The sequence below is a fragment of the Pinus tabuliformis genome, chromosome 1_2, assembly GCF_031772625.1.
Source record: "Pinus tabuliformis cultivar Carrire ecotype Pingquan chromosome 1_2, CPIR1, whole genome shotgun sequence".
Lineage (NCBI taxonomy): Eukaryota > Viridiplantae > Streptophyta > Pinopsida > Pinales > Pinaceae > Pinus > Pinus tabuliformis.
In genome coordinates this window covers 499139174-499162877 of record NC_142298.1, presented here as the reverse complement: position 1 = coordinate 499162877, position 23704 = coordinate 499139174, and the positions used below count along the sequence as shown (strand labels likewise).

Here is a 23704-nt window from a genome sequence, read left to right as displayed (position 1 = left end):
GCCTGAAAGTAGGCAAATGCTCAGTATGCACTATATTGAACACATCTAATGCCATGGGCATCTTTGTATTGTATTTCTAACCTTATGCCCTGTTATTTCAGTATTTCATTTTGTAGTTAGATTTGTGTTTTTCATGTTATTGGACTAATTAATAAATGAATAGCTTATATATTTCTTGTGCTTAATGTTATATGATGATTTCTTGGATGGACACTACTTATGTTATATTGTGTGTTGCATGGATGCAAATTTTGGATTCTCACATTCCTCTGTTGTAGCAACGTGTCTCCAAGTAGAGCCAAATGTTGACCACTACGTGTCAACGGCCCATAGCAGTACACCCCCTTTTTTCGCAAAAGGGATAACACCTGATCAATGTGTTCCTGCCATCCAGCTATCATCATCAGCCTGAGGATCATCTTATAATGTAAACCCAGTCTGCATGTGTATAATGTAAATAATCTCAGCTGATCCGTGTCGTGTATGTAATTACCTAGGTAAACCTACTTTTCTAGTGATGATCTACATTTCGGGAGGTTTTTTATCTCACTGATCCATTCTCAGATGGTCGGCAGAGTTTTCCTTCAGCCTTACCCCAAAGCGGGAATGGTTTTTGTCACTGAGATCTTAGAGGAGTCTTAGTGTTCTAGATCGAGTCTATGTAAAAATGATTTGGGGATAATGCTAACTATTTGGTTAGATTATTTTATTACAAATTGCTTGATCTACTAGATTATATTTGTGTCGCAAAACTGGGTAGTTTGTGAAGGTCTTTTGCAAATGCCTTTTCCCCCTTGAGATGTAAAAAATGTGAAAATCATGATGTAAAGTGTCTTGAGGGTTAAAAAAATAATTTATCTCCTCATAGGTTAAATTAAATTTTCTGGCAAAAATTATTAAAATCCTAAGCCAGAAATTTAATTAATTATAGGTCCTAAGTAAATTTAAATTTTCCAAAGGAAAAATTTGTGGCTCCTTCAAAAATTAAATTTTAAGAGGTGCAAGGACTAAAGTTAATTGATTATTTTGCTAAATTTTAAGCCTTTGGTCCCTCGAGTTAAGTCAAAATCAAAATTTTTGACGAAACTAATTCAAAAATTTAATTTCTGAATTAATTAAAATGCATTTAATTGAAAAATTGAAATTTCCTCAATAATTAAAATTTCGACGAATGAGATTAAAAAAAATTTTGATCCTCATCAATGATCTAGATTACTTTGACAAATATGACTCAAGCTAGCCATTGGAAGATTTATCTTTAAATAGAAGGTCAGTTGTCAGTTGAGATCATCTAATCTCTAAATCATCTACTAAGCTTTCAAGCTCTCTTGTGTACTTTTTTGAATTAATGCAAAAGTATTTGGGGTTTCAATGTGTTGTAGTGTTCCTCTTCATGAATTTATGGTAACATTGTTTTAGTTTCTGCTTAATATTATGTGAAAACTATCAATCAATAGCTCTCTTAGAATAATCTGAATACAGGTACCTTATTCAGTTTGTTGGATCTAGGGTAACATTTTTAATTTTGATTGAAGTAGCAGGTATCTCTATTTCCTCAGAATTTTATTGATGTTATATTTCTCTACTTGATTTGATGGTTGACCAGCCAGCCAAGTTCTTGTTGAGCGTTTGGGGATAGTTCTCGGTTGGACCAGCCAACTCTCAACACATATTTTCTGAAGATCCTACTTCATATAAGCCTCAGTATTTATTTAACGATAATATTTTTTCTGCATAGTGTTTTTGGGCTAGTACCTCTCTAAATTTCAAAATCTTTTAAATATTTTGTGGAAATTTTTTCAGATCTGGCTATTAAGAGCCTTAGATTATCAGATCTGGGAGCGGAGTTGGACCCATATTCCTCAAATATGATCTGTAAATTATTTGTATAGATCTTTAAATTATTTGTATAAATTTGTTATTTACTTGCGTAGATCTGAAATTTTGTAACATAATTTTGAATTTTAACACTTGGATTTTTGGGATTTTTTCTATTTTGTATATATTGGGTATTGGGTTTTTCTCTTTTCACTTGTGCAGAAATAGATCTGACAAATCAGCCAAGAAAATCCTCAGGTTCGAGCTAGATCTAGACCCTAGAGGGCAAGATCTGGGCTCAAAGATTGTTTGCAGGAATAGATCCGAAAAATCAGCCAAGTAAATCTTCAGATCTGAGCTAGATCTAGACCCTGGAGGGCAAGATCTGGGCTCAAAGATTGTTTGCAGGAATAGATCTGAGAGATTAGCCAAGTAAATCTTCAGATCTGATATTTTTCAAGTAGATTTGAGGATTTTGAGACAGATCTAGGACCTGGAGGGCAATATCTTATCCCAAATATTTTTACAGGGCCAACCATTAAAGATTTTGCAATAAATCTGAAGATCTAAAGCAAAATAATTTTTTTTAGAACAAGGGTTTCAAGTTTTGGGGCTCCAAAGCCCAGGTCTGCCTTCTCCTAGCCCAAGTGCTAGCTCTCATTAGCACTAGATTCCCCTTGCTCCATTTCTGATCTGAATATTTGATTTTCTGAAGCTAATCATTAATGGGTTTTTGCAAAAAATTTGGTAAAAATTTGTTTTCAGGTATTGAAATTTTTTTGGCAACTTTGACAAGTGATCTTCAAGGCCTAGGGCCTAAGGGTTTGACCTTTAAACCATTGTTTTCCTCAATGTTTGCTACAACAGTTATATACCTTTCTAATAGTGGTGAAAAACACATCGAAGTGGTTTGAAATTAACTAAAAAATTGCTAAATATATTAATAAGTCATTTATGTCTAATGTGTATCAAGAATTTGGCCTAGATCTACATTTTGGGTCATTGTTATCTCTGAATAATTATGTTTCTGAACTCTGAAATATAACAGTGGAAAAATTTCATGTGGGTTAGCCTAAAATTAATTCCTAAGTTGTCTAATACATTAAAGAATTAATTTCTTGAGTTGGGCATTTATCATTAGGCTTATTTCATGTTTTAATTGCTCGTTGTAATAAGTATATCAGATCTAATATAATTCGGGAAATCACATCATAACAGGCTGAAATTTTTTGATAATTCATGTGGGCAAGTTTGGAAAAATTTCGGTAAATTTTTGGCATAAAGATATTATTGATAGCTTACTATTTTCATTGTCATATTGCTGTCATAAAGTTTTTCTTACTACTGTCCTAAAAATTAATTTCTGAAAATTAAGTACTCTGTCAGGGAATTGTAATAAAATGCATAAACTGAGTATTTTTTGAGCATCTATTAATATTAATTGCAAACAAGGTTTTGTTCTCTTTGAGCTATAACTATATCAAAAAGATTTGAAATAAGCTTGTGTTATAATTGTAATATCTTCAAGGGTTTAATTTCGAGTCTTCATTTAATAAAGAAAACATTTCATTTGGGTATTGGAAGTTTCTGCAACATAAGCATCTTTTCATCCTTGAATCTAACTTCATCTCATCTTCTCATCATCTAGTGCATTTGCATATAAGTTAATTTTGCATAGATAAATTTTACTTCCAAGCATAAGCTTGGTCGACAGACAGATAGATCTCCATCCGTCTTTTCTTGAGAAACCTGTTTTAATAGTACTTAAAACAGTGACCTTGCAGTCGTCAGAGCCACAGTTCTCTGCAGCATCGGAGGCACCAAGTATGTTAAAATTTCAAGAGAGGTATCGTTAATCACACCTTAGTGTGCTTCTCTTGATCTTCTCTCTGCCAATTACTATGAAATCAGGCTCAACACAGAAAGGATTGAAAGGTTCACATTTAAATAGGCATTTAACTAAAATTAACCAAGATTCTTGCATCTCACATTAGTTTTAGGATCTGCATTTCATATAAAATAGTCATTCATCTAAGCAGTAGTTGCTAATCGATTAATTGTTCTTAACTTCCCTAGCGAGATCATTGACTCCATAAGGCACTGGTATCAATCATTTAAAATCTAATCAAATCCTATAAGTCTTGCTAAATATTAATCAAGTACTTGATCGCTTCACTGTGTCACCCGAACTGGTTGGTTCCCAACTAGTTCTTATTCATTCCACTTTTCCATGGGATCTACCACCCTTAGCCTGCTGTAGGGAGATAGCTTAAACAGAGAGATTGGGGATCAGGATGACAGCCCCAAATCCGAGCGATGTCGCGATGCCTAGACATTCTATGCGACAACAAGACCTTTCTCCACCTCCTCCTGAGAAGAAGAATGATGATATGGATATTTTACACTGTGCCTGGATCCGAGAAAGACATTGTTGATGATCCAATGGAACCCATGGACCCCGTAGATCCCGCTCCATGTGATCCTCTTACCAAGAAGAGGCCACTTTGGCTTCGTGACACATTACAGGATGACGAGAGACCATTCCCATTCGAATATCATTTAGAGAAAGCAAGAATCCATGCAAATACGAGGGTTATGTTGCAACTATGAGCACTAGGATTCAAGTTGAACCTCCCACCTTTGAAGAAGTCGTGAAAGACCAAGTTTGGAAGGATGTTATGGCCAAAGAATATGAATAAATAATAAAGAATGATGCATGGGATGTTCTGCCGAGACTGAAGGGAAAATTTGTGGTTACTTCAAAATGGCTATTCAAGATCAAACATGGAGTTAATGATAGCATTGAGAAATATAAAGCAAGGTTTGTGGCTCGAGGATTCTCCCAAAAAGAGGGAGAATATTATGATGATATATTTGCACCTGTGGCTCGATATACAACCATTTGTTCGATAGTTTCTCTTGTTGCAAGTTAAGGATGGACCCTTCATCAGATGGACGTGAAGACAACATTCCTCCATGGCATGTTACAAGAAGAAGTGTACGTTGAGAAGTCACAAGGATTTGAAGTAGAGGATCAAAGAAACATGTTTGTGGGTTGAAGAAGGCATTGTATGGTTTGAAGCAAGCCCCCAGAGCATGGTACGCTCGCATAGATAGTTGTTTGGTGAAGATGGGGTTTACGAGAAATTTCAATCCCAACCTCTACTTCAAGGTAGTCTAAGGTATGTCGTTGATTTTGGTTTTATATGTTGACGATCTATTCTTGACAGGGAGTGAGCCCCTGATGATCAAGTGTAAGAGGGAGTTATCCTCTAAATTCGAGATAAAGAACTTATTCTCATGCACTACTTTCTAAGCCTTGAGATATGGCAAAGGCCCGGTGAGATTTTCCTTTCACAAGGAAAATATGTCGTGAAGTTGTTGGTGAGATTTGGAATGAAAAAATTCAAGTCCTTGCCCACACCAATAAAAATGAATTTCAAGAAGTTGTGGAGAAGTTGCTGGACCTGATTTGGAAAATCCATCCAAGTATAGAAAGTTGATTGGGGCTCTAATATTCTTAGTGAACACCCGTCCAGACATATGCTATGCAGTGAATACGTTGAGTAAATTCATGACCGTGCCTCTCCATGCACATTGGATTGTTGCCAAACACATTTTGATATATTTGCATGGGACTATCCCCATTGGTTTGAGATATTCTGCTGGAGATGTTCGACTTCATGGACATACCAATGTTTGGGCACGAAACGTTGTCAACAAGAAGAGTATGTCTGGATGTTGTTTTAGCCTTGGATCTACTATGATATCTTGGATGAGAAGGAATTAGAACTCCGTAGCATTGAGTACTGCCGAGGTAGAGTACATTGCCACTTACATGGCTAGATGCAAAGCAATTTGGTTGAGGAATCTCTTTGGAGAGCTATTTGAGCAGGTCCTAGACACTACAATGATATATTACGACAACAAGAGTGGGATTGTCTGAAAGAGAATCCCGTATTTCATGACAATTCCAAGCACATAGAGATTCGATATCATTACATTCGAGACATGGTGTAGAGAGGAGTCATTAGGGTCCATCATATATCGACATATAAGCAAATTGTAGATATTCTCACTGAGGCTTTGCCAAAAGGGAAGTTCTTGGTCTTCAGAGAGAAGCTTGGACTAATGGATGTGACCCCTGTTGATAAGGGGCATCACTGATCGAGAACATTGAGCCGACTCTTCCACCTTGTCTGAGCTCCTAGGGTGAGGAATTGAGATGGCAGGCTCCTGGGGTTGAGGGATCTTTGGACAATAGAGTCGTAGACGTTTCTCCCCTACCTTTCACCCATAGGGTCGGAGATGTTAGCTCCTCTATCTTGGACTACGCAGAGTAAACCCCAGTTGGCATCATACCCATAAGCTGGGCTTGTTGGGAATACCATTCCCTGTCTAGGCAACCGGTTGAGAGAGTGCTTGGTGTACAACCCAAGTTGATTATGATGCAGGTGGTCTATCACATGACTCTTGAGGGTCATTGTTGGGAAGATCAGTGGGCAACAAGATGGGTTGAGATGTGCTCCCATATGTGATAACTCCTATTACTCAATATGGGGTAGAAGATGTTTTTCTCCCCCATGAGATTCCGAGTTGAGATGTGCTCCCTGATGTAGTTTTAGGTTGAGATGTCCTCCCTAATATTGTTTCAGATTGAGAGGTGATCTCCGACATTATGGAGGGAAATAGCTAATGCTCTATGATGATTCTTCTTTAGATTCGAGAATGTTTTAGAAGATTGAGTTAAATAGAGATGGGACATGATATGACAACATGATACACATGATTATTACATGATGTAGTTGGAATTTCTCCCTAGCTGAGATGGGGTGTTAATTTGGTAGCTAAGTGACAAATTCCAACCATGGGACTAGATTCCTCTTTTCTAGACGACAAATTTTGACTGTTGAAGCACTCAATTTGGACAAGGGAAAGGGCACTTTTGAATTAAATCCCACAATGTCACATTTGATTAGGTCGACTCTAACAGAAAAATGGGCACCCTAATAAGCCTATAAATACAAGTGACCTCAAGCTCATTTGGACATCACCGAGCATCTTCTTCTTCTCTTTTTCATTTATTGGTTCGCACAGGTCTAAGGTTGGGTCAAAAAATTTGGTTCCTACAGGTTTGATATTACAGGTCCGAAGCTCGAATGTGTTCGCGGGTTTTGGGTCACAACCGCAAGCTTGTCACAAGCAAATTTTGGCTATAACTGCAAGCTTGCAAGCTCAACAACATGACCTTCCAACTTCACGCATCCTTCTTCCTCAGTTTTGGGTCACAACCGCAAGCTTGTCATAGGCAGATTTCAGCTATAACTGCAAGCTTGCAAGCTCAACAATGTGACCTTCCAACTGCACACATCCTTCTTCCTCCATGTGGTTGGGGTCTAGGGCAATACAGTTGACCGTAGACAAAAAAAGTTGTCTCTGATCTATATTGATGCTAGGAACATATTTTTGAATGTTGTTGGGACTATTTTATTGGATGATTTTGAAATGGGGTCATTGTACTCTGTGCTAAACATTTTATGACAATCTAATAAGAAGAAGAATTTCAAAAGGATTTCCCCGTAGTGGGTTTTTCCCTAGTCTTTAACCAAATCTGGTGTCTCTTGTTGATGTGTTGATTGTTTCCTTTGTCATTGCATTTATCGTGATATCTTCAATTACTGTTGATGATTGGAAATATTAATTGTTATTGAAAAGATTGCTAATTGATGAATTGAATTGGGCTAAAAAAATTGAAACAGCATAGAGCAGTGTGAAATTTAACAATTCCTTCCCTTGGTCATCAAAACCTACTTTCAAATTTCTTTTCTTCACAATTTTCTCAAGATTCCAGACTTATAGAACAAATGCATTTAGTAAAATAAATATAGCTTTATGTTAGCATTTTTAAATGAAAGCAAGCTGACTTACCCATTTTCTATTATTCGACGAAGTTGTCTTTGAAATTTAGGGTTTAGTTTATAACAATCATTCTTTTTCCTGTTGAAAACAATAAGCAAGAATTAATTTAAGAAATGTTTTAATTAAACATAAAAATTCAAATTATTTTTCAGGTTACCATTAACTATTATTAGCTCTGAAATAAAACAAGAGTGAAAAACAATAAGCAAGAATTAATTTAAGAAATGTTTTAATTAAACATAAAAATTCAAATTATTTTTCAGTTTACCATTAACTATTATTAGCTCTGAAATAAAACAAGAGTGAAATGATTCTCGTATGCAAATTGCAAAGGAATAAAGGTCATAATTGTATGCATTGTAGACTTTGTATTCCATTATATATGTAGAAATACCAAAGTTGGTAAGAGATGTATTTATAAAGAGAAAGTGAAAATATATGTGAGACTTACAAATGGCAGGTGACTTATGTTATGTGTTGGTTGAGGTTTACAAAAAGGAGGTACAAATAAAAATGTATAATGTAATATATGATCCACTTCTCACCTAAGATTAAGTCTCATCACATCCTTCCTAATTATAGGAAATTGTCCCCAATTTCAATTGTATGTAAAGGCTTTGTTGTTCAAAATTTAATTGGGACAACCATTTTGAATGCAGGTTGTTGTGCCCTTGCAACATGTTACCACCAAAGCCCTCACTTTATATGATAAATTCCCAAAGCACAAGACCTAGGAGGAACAAAGAATGGGTTACCCACTATCACCAGAGGAGTTTCCTCTCACACTTTAGTCAGATTATCTTGTAGCACAAAATGGGTATCCCTAAAATAAGATCATAAAATCTATGCAATGGAAACACAAGGTTACATGAAGAGTTAGCTTTAATAGAATGAAAGTTGTACATGATTTATTATCATTGAGGGTGTTTGATGGTGAATGACTAGTGTGAAATATCCAATGTGGAAAAAGTCGAAGTCGGGATTAATTCGGCAAGGGTCCAAAAGTTGAAAATCTCGTTAAAATCGGGAGTTTTTTGAAAAAGTCGGCAAAATTAAAAAAACACAAAAATATTCATTTTTTTTTAACATCAAATAAATGCATTTCCACATAAACATGTAAAGAAAGCTAATATATAATATGTATATGAAGTCTAGTGCTACATCACATATCAAAATAGTGAATCAACTCCTGAATCTTGAATCTTGTCTGAGTCTCAACTCTCAAGACAGTTGACTTTTTGGGTCGACTCCTGATAAAATCGGGCATATAACAAATAAATCGCGATTTTTTCATTTAAGTTTGCAAAAAATTGGAGGATTAAATCGTTTTGTTGAAAAAATCACAATTTTAGGATTTAATTCCGATTTTTTGCAAACTTTTTCCACATTGGAAATATCCAATAGGGTATATGGAGTTATAAAACAACTACAGGGGCTCAAAATGGATGAACAATGGAGGAAAAAGTTGTCGTAATAACATGGAGAATCTTACTGATGATCACAGGATCTACATTGTTGAAAATGAGAGAATAAAACACCATTCCAAAGGCACCTTTGTATGAACATGCAAAGAAAAATAAGGGGAGATTCTACTTCTAGGTGGAAACAACATGCATCCTTTCATGAAAAGGGCATAGCATAAAGGATTCACCTAGAGAAAAAACACCAAAAAAGGAAAACACCTCATCCGAACTCTTATCCAATTACCTAATTGACCAATATAAAGCCCTAATTGCAGCATGTTACCTCTAAAAGTATCACTTTTATGTGTAAAAATCCCCATCATAAAGTGAAAAACCAAGGTCAACTAGATGTAATATTCCCTCTAATAAAATTCTGCTAAGTGAATTCTACAATTTTGAAATTTTGATGGAGGACAAATTTTGGACACAAAACTTAGGAAAAAGGGGTTGAGGGGCATAAAATTAATTTTGTGAGAAAGGAGGCTCCTAAACATTAGAAAGGAGGAAAATTATTTGGGTAGTGGAATGTGGGGGTCACCCAAGGAGAAATTTGAACTCCCTTGAAGAATTCAACTTGGAGGGAAGAAGGAAAGAGAAAGAGATCAAATGGGAGAGCCCGCAAGGAGAGAGAAGACAACTAGGATAAATAGAGGAGAGCTCCATTTTGGTACTTTTTGCCAATTTCAGATGTGAACACTAGTTTGCTTGACTTACTTAGCCAAGTCAACTCATGTTGCTTAGCACAAGAGATTTTCGGGCGAGAATCTCACCCCTTTTGTCATGTCCCCTTTTTTATTTTTCTCTATAGTATAACTAGGGTGGATTTCCAGGGCATGGGATGGCCAGGTCAGGGGAGCAGGTTAATGCCATCAGGGGGTTTTTATGGGATTTGATGGCATTCGCTTGGCATATACCATCATTCGCACAATTTGCCTTTCATTATGTTGCATTCCGACAACTTTCAAAAAAATGAAGTTATTAATAGGCCTAACTTAATTAATTACACCTCCGGTAGAAATATTTGATGGAATACCTCAGTGTAATAGCTCATTGGAACCAAAACGAGAAGATCTACAGGATGGGATACTTAGAAGTGACTTCTAGTGATCGAAGAGAGTATGTTGGGATGTTTACTATTTTCCCAAATTAGAAATGACTTTAATTAGTCATTTAATTAAAAAGAGAAAAAATAATTAATTGGAGGAAAAAGGCCAAAAGTGACTTAAGTGAAAAAAAATATAAATTAGAAAGTCACTTAAGATAAAGTCAATGGAGAAGCTTCTAGAATAATAATAAAATAATAAAATAAGATCCTTCTAAAAACTTGGAGATTTATCTACGGAGTGTTGATTTGGGGTAGCATTAGATGTGCTCTAGCCATGAAAATTGGTGGAGAGGCTAAAGCACGTGAGATCTCCAAGACCCAGAAATGGTTTGGGGAAATTCTACACAGTGAAGGAGATATTAAAATAATTAATATTTTTAATGGGTTCCTAAGTCTAAACTTAGGAAAATAAAAATATTAATGGGTATTAAAATAAAATTGGGTTAAAAGGTTCTAAATAACATGGATCAAGCCAAATCTAATCTTAGTTGTTGATTAGAGATACAATCTCAGTCGTTGAAGGCTCAATTGAAAAAGTATAAGAGGAGGCTTGAGGGTCAGTTGGAGACACACCAAAGTGAGCAGTCAATTCGAATTTCTAGAGTGGGGTTTGCTAAGAGAAACCGAACCAGTGATCAGTTTGCAGTGAGGGGCAGTGAGTACAGAGGCAGAGGGGTAGAGATATTGTTGGAAGACCAGTGTAGAGGTAGAGGGAGCCATGCAGAGGCCAGCAGTGATTGCGCAGAGGTTAGAAGGGCTTACATCATCCACACAGAGGCTGCAGAAGTGACACAGAGGGCCAAAGAGGTTGCGCAGAGCCTTAGAGGGCTAATGCAGAGGGTTTTAGGCTGATGCAGAGGCCAGGAGGGCTGACACGGTAGATTATGATTTTCTTGGAGGGCTTTTTAGACTAGTATTCGTTTATACATAGGCTCAAGAAGAGCTCCTTATACATAACTTTGACTCTTTTATTTTCCTAGACCTATGAAATGAGCAAGAAACTCATTCTTATAATTTACAAAAATAGTATTTCTTTTTCTTGACAAGTACAAAGATCAAAATTACATTTGTAAATACTGAACCTAGTTACACTTTCTTCAACACATAGGTCATCATTGGCAAGAGTTGATTTGGTGTGGAATCTCGTCACAAGGAAGGTCTAGAAGGACTGATACTTTGAGGAGAAATTGCAAGAGATTCTCAGAGGGACTTTGTTGGTGATTGGGGAGAATTCTATGACTTTGTTCCAACAGTACGCTTGTTAATTTTACTTAGGGCTATATTGTTCTTTGCTTTGATAATTGCATTTCTTCATTAACACATTAAATTCACCCCATAACATCATAACATTATTCAGATTCACATCATTATTCAGCAACATAAGCAACTATGTAGAAAGAACAATATCATAAATATTCCAATTAGCTTTTAAATCTTAATATGTTTCAAAAATAATCATTACTGTTGTTATTGTCATTGTAGGGTATGTAGATTTAGATTCAAATTAGTCAAAGGGAATATATATATAATTTTTTGTAATAGAAAAGCTTCAAATTTAATCAAAAAATTATTCCATATGTTATGTAAATGAAAGTATTTTCACTTATCTATTCTCTATAAAATGAAATAAAAATGAGCCTTGTAAAGGTATGAGGGAGACCTGTCTATCTCTTTAAGAAACACTTTTAGTTGCAACAACTTATCAATCGCAATTTTGTGCTTGGAATCTTCATTTGGAACAACCCATTCTACTATCACTTTAGCTTCAACCATAGTGTCAATATAGAGTAGACGTAAAACATATTGCTTGGACAAAGGAGGCAAGGATCTGGAAAGTTGCATTAAATTAGAAACACATCAAGCTCATATAAAATATATAAAAAGTTACAATGAAAACATTGTCTAATAAAATTCAAATTAATAAGCAAAAATGTGATTATGATCATTTAATTGTTTTTATTGTATATAGACTATAATTCAAATCCATACACTTTTTTAAAGGTGAAAAACCACCAAGGAAGAAATGTATTTAAACATTATCCTAACTTATATCTTCAATTTATACTAGCATCACACAACTACTACAAAAGTACATTGCAATTGAAAATAAAGTCTCATAGGAAAGCAAGCAAAAATAACTACCATGCCATCAAGCGTTTAACACTATACTAGTAAGGATCAAATCACATTTCATCTCAAATACTCAACTCCATCACAATTATAAGAGGTTGAGAATCATCATTAGAGCCTTTCTTAGATCAACTGATGTCCTTCTAGAACTTGTTGCAAATTCTAGCAAGCCTAGTGCAAAGCCTTACTAGGCAACTTCAGTTTTATGGAAACAAGAGGTCAATCTGTTAGTTTCTATAGCATCGAATCTGTTCTAGCCATGAAATCTAGTGGAGAGGCTAGGATATATGAGATCTCCAAAATCCAAAAATCGTTTCTAAAAATTCCACCTAGAGATGACTTAATTAGATTATTAACCTATTTTTTAATGTTTCCTAAGTCTAAACTTAGGAAAATTGGTTAATTAATCATAATTAATTAAGTCAAGGTGAGAATTCTCTAGAAACTCACACGGATCGATCCAGAAATGATCTGAGCCATCGATTAAGATTTAATCTTGGCCATTGGAGTCCCAATAGAAAGATATAAGAAGGGATCGATGTGGTGATGGAGAATGCACCAAAGTCACTTGGAGAATTCGATTTTCTAGAGTAGCAACAGTCAGTTGCCGGAGAGTTCGAGCTTCAGTGAGGAAGCAGAGACAGTGAGGGGCAGAGACAGTGATCCAGAGGAAGTTTTCTAGATCCAGAGAGGTAATAGCAAGGAGGTCGATATTCCTAGTGAGGCAGTGCAAACGACTATGAAGTTGCTTCAAAAAAGCAATTCGATTTGGCTGGAGGAAAAATCGATTCAACTTCCAAAGGTCGGGAAAGCCTTCCAAAGGGCCGGAGAATCAATTTCCTCAGTACAGGCAAACGAAACGACTCATCAAAGGCAGTGTAGGGCTTAGACATTCAAGGATCCGCATAAGCACTGCGCAAAGGTTGACGCAGAGGGTCCAAGAGGACAAATTTTCTGAAGGGAAGTTGTGTCAAGGTTGCTTGTGGAAGAAGGGAAATTCCCTTAAATAATTTGCCCAAATTTTCTTACTGTTTGGATTGTCAGTTGGGCATCCATAGATTGTACTCATAATTTCACTGTTGCATAATAATAAAACCCTCGTTGTTGCACTGGTTTTCCCAAGTTGGGTTTTTCCAAGGACAATTGTCCAAAAATAACAGTGTCATTTTTATTGTGTGTGCGCAAGTATTTTCTTTTGCAGGATTGCGGAAAAGTCGAATTGCCCGGCTTAGTGATTCCAAAAGTCAGAGGGAGCAGCAGCTCAAATTTTCACTAAGCAAATTCCTTTGTTGGACACAAAGGGTTTGCTACAGCAGAACCAAAGTTGGGTGGAAGAGAAAAGCGCACACAATAAAGGGAAAAATTCTCCCAGGAACTTCGAGTCTCAGAAGTTTGATTTTTCGAGGCAAATTGGCAGTAGAAGCTAGCATATATGTGCATTCCAGAAGGGAGTGTGAGTAGCAGAGCAACAACCAAGCAGAGGGAAAGAGGGACTTTTCGACCTAATCATAGATGGCCACAGTGGGGCTTAGGGATCAGGATAGATTAGATGGAGCTTCTATTGAATTTTCTAATTTTACTTAGTTTAGAAACCCTTCATGCACTTTTTCTGATTTATTCCTACCTACTTGTTATTTTTCCTTTAACAAGTTATTTACAAAGTAAATACTGAAAATAAACACCAGTGCATGCTCAACATATTGCAGATCAACAACTAAAAGAAACAAGGACAAACACACCACATGACACCATTATTTTTAGACCAATGTCCCCGGAAAAACCCAATGTGGGAAAACCGGTGCAGCTATCTGAGGGTTTTCTTATTAAGAAATATCAGAGTACAATCTAGGTGCCGAAACTGGCCTACCCATCAGAGAATTTCCTTAGCAGCTATACCTCACAATTTGAGAGAAATCTCCTAGCTGAAACCCCGGAAAATCCTTCCAGCAACTCTTCAGCACAAAACTGCTCCTACAACACCAACATCTAACCAATTTGGACTGCGTCAACCCCTCTCTATGTCACTTTGGCCCTGCGTCAGCTTTCTGGGCTCTGTGTCAAACACGCTGGCCTTGGTGCTTTGCACTTGGTTGTCTCTGCGTGAGCCCTTGTTGGCTCTGTGTCACTCTCCCTGGTTGTTGCGCTGCTCTCTCGGCACAATCTCTGCCTTCTTTGTTTCTCTGTAATCAATGCCCCTCAGCTTCTCTCCCAATCACTGATTCTATCTCTCTTGAGTCTTAGCAAACCTCGCTCCAGAGAATAGAATGACTAATCATCTGGTGTACTCTCCAAGTGACCCTCAAGCCTCCTCTTATACTTTTCCTGTTGACATCTCAATGGCCGAGATTAAGTCCCTGATCAACGGCTAAGATTAGATCTGGCTTGATCCATCTCTTTTTGGACCATTCTAATACAGATTCATATTAATACACATTAATATTTTATTTTCCCTAAGTTTAGACTTAGGGACTCCATTAAAAATATTAATTATTTTAATATCTTCTGATCTGTTTAGAATCTGCCCAAACCCTTTCTGGGTATTGGAGATCTGTGCCCCAACCTCTTCACCAAATTTCATGGCTGAAGCACATTCAATGCTACCCCAAATCAACAGTCCCTCTTAGCGAGGACTGTGCTCTAGCAATACTCCTCACTGAGTATTACTCTGATCATCCAGCATTGGTACTTATGCTGCTAGGCCTTCCTGCCCAACATCCTCTGTGTTGCTGCCTCCTGTACTGCTACCCATGGTTCTGCCACTGCCATTGCTGCATCTGTACAACAGCTCCCTCTGCATCTGTGCTGTTGTTGGTCCTTTCTCCCAACGCTGCATCCGCATTGCACCTCCTCTCATCATGCTGTCCACTATTGCACTGCAACTCAGTTACTGAGAAGTAACTGATCTCCCAACTAACCTCCCTATTGGGCTAGAAACACCCACTGATGCCGAAGCTCCCTCTGCCGCTGACAAGTGCTCCCTCTCTGACCTCTGCATTGTTGCAATAACTCCCTACATCTCACACCGTTGCACACCTCTCTATGCCTTCCTGTACTGATGCAACACTCCTGTGCCTCTCGCATTGCTGCAGCTTGCTAGCTTTGTGCTATCGCGGGACTCCTGCACTGTAGCTCTCTCTATCGCTCCATCTGCATTCGTATCTACCACTCAACGAGTCCTACTACTCCTTGTCAAGGCTCCCGTAGCAAGGTCTAATCCAAGAGGCTGGGTACCTCAAGGATCCTACCCCTCATCGCCTTTAGTCCACCTTACTACAGCTCGATGTCTCCCCACTTCTACTCAAGTGGCGTGTGTGCACTCATGGCACAGTCATCGTCTATCAAAAATTCCTTCTCCGCCTTTGCTGGCACTACCTTAGTCTCGGAAGACTCTCCCTTACTTTTCTTCCTTGGACACTGGGTCGCATAATGACCCAGCTCCCCATAGTGGAAGCACTTGATCTTGAAGAGATCTTTCTTCTTTCGCTTCTCCCACTTTCCCTCAGATGCTAGGGCCACATCGTCCTCCTCCTACTTGACCTTGATCCCTTTGCTGCTGCTACCTATCTTCGACTGTCGTCTGATCTCTTCCTGATGAACGGTTGCCCACATCTCGTCCCAAGGTGGCAAAGTCCCTCTACCTAGGATACTTTGGACAAACACTTCCCAATCTTCTGAGACAACATTCAGGGTTGTCCTCACCATAAGCTCTTGATCAGGTGTCGCTCTTATAGCAGTCAACTGGTCTCGAATCTCATTCAGTCCTTCGAGGAAGGTGTCAATCAATTCCCTCTGGCCCTCTGTGTCAGCAAAGCTAGCATATTTGAGGCTCTACGTAGCTCCCGGCTTCTTCTGCGTGGCTCTGGCTGTCTCAATGTCACATTTCATGGCTTCTGCACTGCTAGAAACAGCTTCTGCCACCTCGAGACAGTTGTTTTCTACTGCTATTGCTCCGCTCAGCTGATGTCTTTTAGTCCTCCTGTGGTCTGCAATCACGCTTTGATACCATGTTGAAGCTTCTAATTTTACTTATTTTAGAAACCCTTCATTCACTTTTTCTGATTTATTCCTACCTACTTGTTATTTTTCCTTTAACAAGTTATTTACAAAGTAAATACTGAAAATAAACACCAATGCATGCTCAACATAATATTATAGATCAACAACTAAAAGAAACAAGAACAAACACACCACATGACACCATTATTTTTGGATCAATGTCCCCGAAAAACCTAATGTGGGAAAATCGATGCAGCTATCTGAGGGTTTTCTTATTAAGCAATATTAGAGTAAAATCTGGGTGCCGAAACTAGCCTACCCAACAAATAATTTCCTTAGCAGCTAGACCTCATAGTTTGAGAGAAATCTCCTGGCTAAAACCCCGGAAAATCCTTCCGGCAGCTCTTCAACACAAAATTGCTCTTGCAACCTTAGCGTCTGCCCAATCTGGACTGTGTCAGCCCCTCTTTGTCTCACGCTGGCCCTACGTTAGCCTTTCTTGGCTTGCGTCAGCCCCAGGAGGCCCTGTATCAGCTTTCTGGGCCTTTGCGTCAAACACGTTGGCCTCTTTGGTGCTCTATGCAACACTTGGCTGCCTCTGCGTGGCCCTGTGTTTGCCCTTGTTGGCTCTGCTTCACTCTCCCTGGTTGTTGCATTGTTCTCTTGACACAATCTCTACCTTCTCTATTTCTCTGTACTCAATTCCCCTCAGCTTCTCTCCCGATCACTGATTCTATCTCTCTTAGCAAACCCCACTTTAGAGAATAGAATGGTTGATCATCTGGTGTACTCTCCAAGTGAGCCCCAAGCCTCCTCTTATACTTTTCCTATTGACATCTCAACGACCGAGATTAAGTCCCTAATCAATGGCTAAAATTAGATCTAGCTTGATCCACGTCTTTTTGAACCATTCTAACACAGATTCATATTAATACACATTAATATTTTATTTTCCCTAAGTTTAGACTTAGGGACTCCACTAAAAATATTAATTATTTTAATATCTCCTGATCTGTTTAAAATCTGCCTAAACCCTTTCTGGATATTGGAGATCTCATGTGCCCCAACCTTTTCACCAAATTTCGTGGTTGGAGCACATTCGATGCTACCCCAAATTAACAGCTTCCAACTATGTCATTTGGAAGGCTAGGATGTCCTTCCTTCTAGATGAATATGACCTAAAAGCCTACATAGATAATGTGGTGCCAGTTCCCTAGGATGCGGATTAGCCGAAGGAATACAAGAAGGAGATGGCATCAGCAAAGAGGATGATGTTCAATGGAGTTCGTTATCACATAATCTCGCATATTTCTGGTAATAATATTGTCAGGGAAATGTGGGTAGCTCTCTCCATGCTATACTAGGGTATTTTCGAGCAGCAGAAAATGTTCCTGGAAGAAAACCTTAGCTGCATCAAGATGCAAAAGGGGGGAGGCATAGATCCCTTTCTCACTAGGATTCAAGAGCTTCGAGACCAGATTACAGTTGTTGGGGCAGCACCTCAACCTTCAGAGCTAGTAAAACTGGCACTAAACAATGTCTCAAAGGATTGGCAAGTCTCCATCCAAAGTATATTGGGCAAAGACATGCTACCAGGATGAGACAGAATCTGGGTTGACTTGCAACAAGAGGAGTTGAGGTGAACTCTTCTAAAGAGCTGCATCAGTGGTAGTAGTAGCAGCGGATCGAAGGGTGTAAAGGAGGAGGAGAATGTGGCCCTCACATCAAAGGGTCCCAGTCAAGGGCAAGGGGAGCAGAAAAAGAAGGACCTATCTAAGGTCAAGTGCTTCAGGTGTAGTGAGTTTGTTACCCAGTGTCCTCTTAGAAAGAAGGACAGGCAGGACCAGGCAACAACACATGCTGAGATAGATAGGTTGTGCTCCAAGTTGGAGGAAGACTTCGCGATGATTGCAGCCATACCTCCAAGAGTGAGGTGGGGTGACTTGGAGTTGTAGCCCCAAAGAGCTATAGAGATTGGGCAGGGTCCTTGAGGAGTCCACCTCATGGATCATCACCTTGCTACGGGGACCCACAGTATTCAGTAGTAGGGTGGATCAGTGGCAGTTGATGCAATCAGTACTAGAGTGACAATTTCAAACTAGTAGCAGTCGGCTGTTGAAGAGCACAGTGAAATGTTGGCAGCAGAGCAGGTGGCTCAGTACCAGAGTAAGCAGTAACGCAAATTCTTCAGTGACAGTGAAAATGCTAGTAGCAGTCAGAGACTCAGGAGACAAATACATCATATTGAACATAGATGATTTAATATTTTGGATGCTTCTCAGTTGCAGCAACAATAGATGAGAGGGAGTTGCAGTGCAAATGCAGAGTTGGCAAAAGTATAGTAGTGTCAGCGGCAGGCTACAGATGCAACATCAAATTTGCGTAGTGGTTGGTGGGCAGTATGGCCATACATCAGCAACGTGACAGGAGGTGATATAGAGACAAGGTGTTGTGGCAAGATGTGCAGCACTAGAGAGAACATAGTTCTCACTAAGAGAAAGTGTCAGTTTCTGTAGCATTGAACATGTTCTAGCTACAAAATTTGGTGGAGAGGCTGGAATACATAAGATCTCCAAAACCCAGAAATTGTTTCTGAAAATTCCACCTAGAGATGACTTAATTAGATTATTAACCTATTTTTTAATGTGTCCTAAGTCTAACCTTAGGAAAACTAGTTAATTAATCAAAATTAATTAAGTCAAGGTGAGAATTCTCTAAAAAATCACACGAATCAATCCAGAAATGATCTGAGCCATTGATTAAAATTTAATCTTGGTCGTTGAAGTCCCAACAAGAAGATATAAGAAGGGATCGATGTGGTGATGGAAAATGTAACAGAGTCACATTTGAGAATTCAATTTTCCAGAGTAGAAGTAGTCAGTTGCCGACGAGTTCGAGCTTCGGTTAGGAAGCAAAGATAGTTGTTGAAGTTTCTGAGTTTACTTAGAAACCCTCCATGCACTTTATCTAATTTATTCCTACCTACTTGTTATTTTCCTTAACAAGTTATTTACAATGTAAATACTAAAAATAAACACTAGTGCATGCTCAACATATTACATATCAGAAACTAAAAAGAAACATAAACAAACACACCATATGACACCATTATTTTTGGATTAATGTCCCCAGAAAAACCCAACGCAGGAAAACTGTTGCAACTATCTAAGGGCTTTCTTATTAAGCAATATCAAAGTACAATCTAGGTGCCAAAATTGGCCTACCCAACAAAGAATTTCCTTGGTAGTAATACCTCTCAATTTCTAACAAATCTACTGGCTAAAACCCCAGATAATCCTTCCAACAGCTACTCAGCACCAATTTGCCCTAGAAACCCCAACGTCCACCCAATTTGGACTTCGTCAGCCTTCCCTAGCCCAGCACAGGCCCTACGTCAACCTATCTTGGCCTGCATTAGCCCCTGGAGTCCTGCGTCAGCGCTTTGGTGCTCTGCGCAACACTTAGCTGCCTCTGCGTAGCCCTGCGTGAGCACTAGCTTCTCCTGCATCTCTCTCTGGCTGTTCTGCTGCTCTCCCAGCACTATCTCTGCCTCTCTACCCCTCTGTACTCAATGCCCCTCAGCTGCTCCCCAATCACTGATTCTATCTCTCTTACCAAACCCCGATCTAGATAATAGAATGACTGATCACTTTGGTGTATTCTTCAAGTGACCCTCAAGCCTCCCTCTTATACTTTCCTCGTTGACAAATCAACGACCGAGATTAAGTCCCTAATCAACGACTAAGATTAGATCTGGTTTGATCCATGTCTTTTGGACCATTCTAACACAAATTCATATTAATATACATTAATATTTTATTTTCCCTAAGTTTAGACTTAGGGACTCCATTAAAAATATTAATTATTTTAATATCTCTTGATCTGTTTAGAATCTGCCCAAACCCTTTTTGGGTATTGGAGATCTCATGTGCCCCAACCTTTGCACCAAATTTCGTGGCTAGAGCACATCCGATGCTACCCCAAATCAACAACAGTGAGGGGAAAAAATAGTGATCCGCAAGAAGTTTTTCAAATCCGGATGAAGTTTTTCAGATCCGGAGAGACGACAACAAAGAGGCCAAGTTGATCCCAGTGAGGCAACATAGAGTACTGCACAATTACTTCAGAAAAGAAATTTGACTTGGCTGGAGGAAAAATCAATTAAGCTTCTAGAGGCCAGGAAAGCCTTCCAGAGGGTCGAAGAATCAATTTCCTTAGCAGAGACAGGCAAAACAACTTCAACAGAGGCAGTTTCATGCTTAGACGTCAAAGGATCTGCGCAAGCACTAGGTAGAGGCTGACATAGAAGGTCCACAAGGATGAATTTTTTGAAGGGAAGTTGTGCCTAGGTTGCTTGTGGAAAAATGGAAATTCCCTTAAATAATTTTGGCCAAATTTTATTGTTGTTTGGATTGCCAGTTGGACATCCATAGATTGTACTTAGAATTTCACTACTGCATAATAATAAAACCCTCAGTCGCTGCACCGGTTTTCTCAAGTTGGGTTTTTTCGGGGACAATTGTCCAAAAATAATGGTGTCATTTTTATTGTGTGCTAGTATTTTCTCAGCGTCCAGCACTATTTATTTCTGCAGTATTTTATATGTGAAGGTTGCAGTGTGATTTATGCATTATTTTTCATAGCAAATAAATTGTTAAAATTAATTAACAATTAGAAGAATAATTTCTAGTTGCTGCAATAAGATTTCATTGTTGAAATTTTCACACAGCCACCACTATCACCTGGCTTCTCTCCACCTATTTAGTGGTGGATATTATCCTCACAAGAGAGGATTCCCTACAAACATCATAAGCAACACAACTAAGGAAGGCTCAATGGTGATGCAAGGTCGAATAATTGAAGAAAAAGGTACCATCCCAGTCTTGAAAGGTTGAAATAAGAGTTTCTTGGAGTTTAAGTACACTTTCCTAAGACCTTTGTAATTAAGGAGAATGATATAAGTTAGGGTTTATATGGTATGCAAATTTAGGGCACACAGCTTTAGGAAATAGCCTATAAGGGGTAAGATCAACAAAGGAGCAAAGGCTATAAATAAAAAAAGCTAGGGTTAAGTAAATAGTGGTTTTAAATGGTTGTGTTACCCACCATCCATGGGTGGTATTATAAGAGATTTTTTTCTCTAGAAGGTCCTCAGCAGCGAATAGCCCCCTGCAGCCACCAGATAGCTTGATGTGCCACTATCTACACCACCTCAGCTAGCCATGTGATCTCTTGCCCATCTTTTATGATCATATGTTTAAAGGCGGGCCTCCCAACCCCAAAGGTATGGCTTATCATTATGTAATTGAGTATTTTTGTTTACTTATGATGTACACTTTTGGGCATGAATTAGTGGGGGGATTCGGTGAAAAGAGTTGGCTAGGTTTGTATTCTTGTCTCCTCTGCCCGATTTGGTGATTAGCCTTGTATCCTAGTCCTATGGAATCTCTTTTATTGGCAATTAGCTCTAGGGATGGCACTACATGGGAAATCTTGATTTTCGTTGCATGGTCCTGCTTCCGTACAGATCACTCCTCTCCACTCATTCTAACCACATTTATAACTTTCCCCATCCAGATCCACATTTTTCCTCTAGGTCCACTAAGAGTTAACCTCCCCCTCCCCTTGTTCATACTTTGGGTCGAGCCTGGAACAACGCCCTTGAGGTTGATGCAGCTAAAAAGAAAAAAAAAGCATAATCTGGCCACTTTCAACAGGAGATGTACCACAAAATGCAAAACATGGTCGGTGTTGACCACTACGAGTCAACTACCCATAGCAATACACCCCCTTTTCTTCACAAAAAAGGGATAGTGCTTGATCGACATGTTCGTGCCATTCGACAATCATCGTCGACTTGATCAATTTATGTTGTAAACCCAGTCTGCATGTGTGAATTGTAAATAATCTTAGCAGAGTTGAGTCATGTATGTAAATTGCCTAGGTGGACCTAATTTTCTAGTGATAATCTATGTTCCGAAAGGTTTTTTGTCGCACCAATCCATGATCAACAGAGTTTTCCTTCAGCCTAACCCCAAAGCTGGAATGGATTTTGTCATTAGAATCTTAGAAAAATCCTAGTGTGTTAATCTGCTAGATTATAGTTATGTCGTAGAACTGGGTGGTTTATGAGGGTCTATGTCAAATGGGTTCTCCCCCTTGAGATGTAAAGTTGTAAAAGTCATGATGTAAAGTGTCTTGAGGGTTAGAAAATGTTTTAATCCCCTCATAAGTCCTAAGTCCTAGGTCCTAGGTGATTTTTCCAAAGGCTAAGTTCGAGGATCCATTTAAAAAGAAATTAAAAATTAAAAATTAAAAAATTGAAAAGATAAAAAACAATAAAAATATAAAAAACTAAAAAAATAAAAATTGAAAAAATAAAAAATAAAATAAAATTTATAAAATAAAGTAAAAAATAATAAATTAAAATTGAAAAAAAAAAAAAAAAAAAACTTAAAAAATAATAAAATAATAATATTTTGAATAAATAAACGCAGAATTTCAATTTTTCAATGCATTAAAGATTCGATGGATGAGATTAGGAGATATCTTGATCCTCATCGATGGTCGAGATTAGTTTGACATGGATCACTCGAACTAGCTATTGGGAAATTTTCCTTTAAATAGGGTGCTAGGGGTAATTTGAGATCAGATTGAATCTGAGAGTCTGGTGCTAAAGAAAGCTCTGTTGTAGTCATTTTTTGTGCAATAAAGAAAGACTTTGGGGTTAAAAATCTTGCTGGTGTTACTCTTCTGGAAATGCTGTAAGATTGTTTTATTTTTCTGCATAATTTTATTTTCAGCCATTGAGGATAGCTTAATGAAGATTGATCTAGGCACAGGTATCTTGTCTGATCTTTGGGGTTTAAATGATAGTTTAGATTCTGAAATATAGTGGCAGGTATCTCCATTTGATTTGGGTTTCACTATTGTTTTCTCCCTCTATGTTAATGGTTGATTTTAAGCTGTGCACGAAATCCTTTTTTCCAGATTACCGGGCGTTAGGAGAAGTTCTCGACTAAACCAGCCAACTCCCGGATTGTGTTTTCTGAAAGAGCCTAGCCAGTTCTTGATCCCGGGCTTATCATTTGAAATTTTTTATGAGTGCATGCAGGGTTTTCTGAAGTGTCTCACATTAAAATTAAATTCTGATAATACTACTGTGATTATTGATAAATCTGGCTACTAAAGAGCTTTAGATATGTAAATATTGTAAATTCATAGCTGGTTTGGGTTTTATTTTTAATCCTTGCATATATTTTCTGGGTTTTTT

General features: G+C 38.2%; 1 protein-coding gene across 1 annotated transcript in view; it reads right to left on the bottom strand.

Moving 5' to 3' along the window:
* LOC149206525 (general transcription and DNA repair factor IIH subunit TFB2-like) overlaps positions 1–23704 on the bottom strand; it is a 486113-nt gene that overhangs the window by 434011 nt on the left and 28398 nt on the right. The window contains exons 2-3 of the mRNA XM_089393737.1: positions 11966–12133; positions 7747–7815 (exon numbers count right to left, since the gene is read on the bottom strand). Of these exons, the coding sequence (XP_089249863.1) occupies positions 7747–7815; positions 11966–12133 (237 nt within the window). The remainder of the gene's footprint in view (positions 1–7746; positions 7816–11965; positions 12134–23704) is intronic.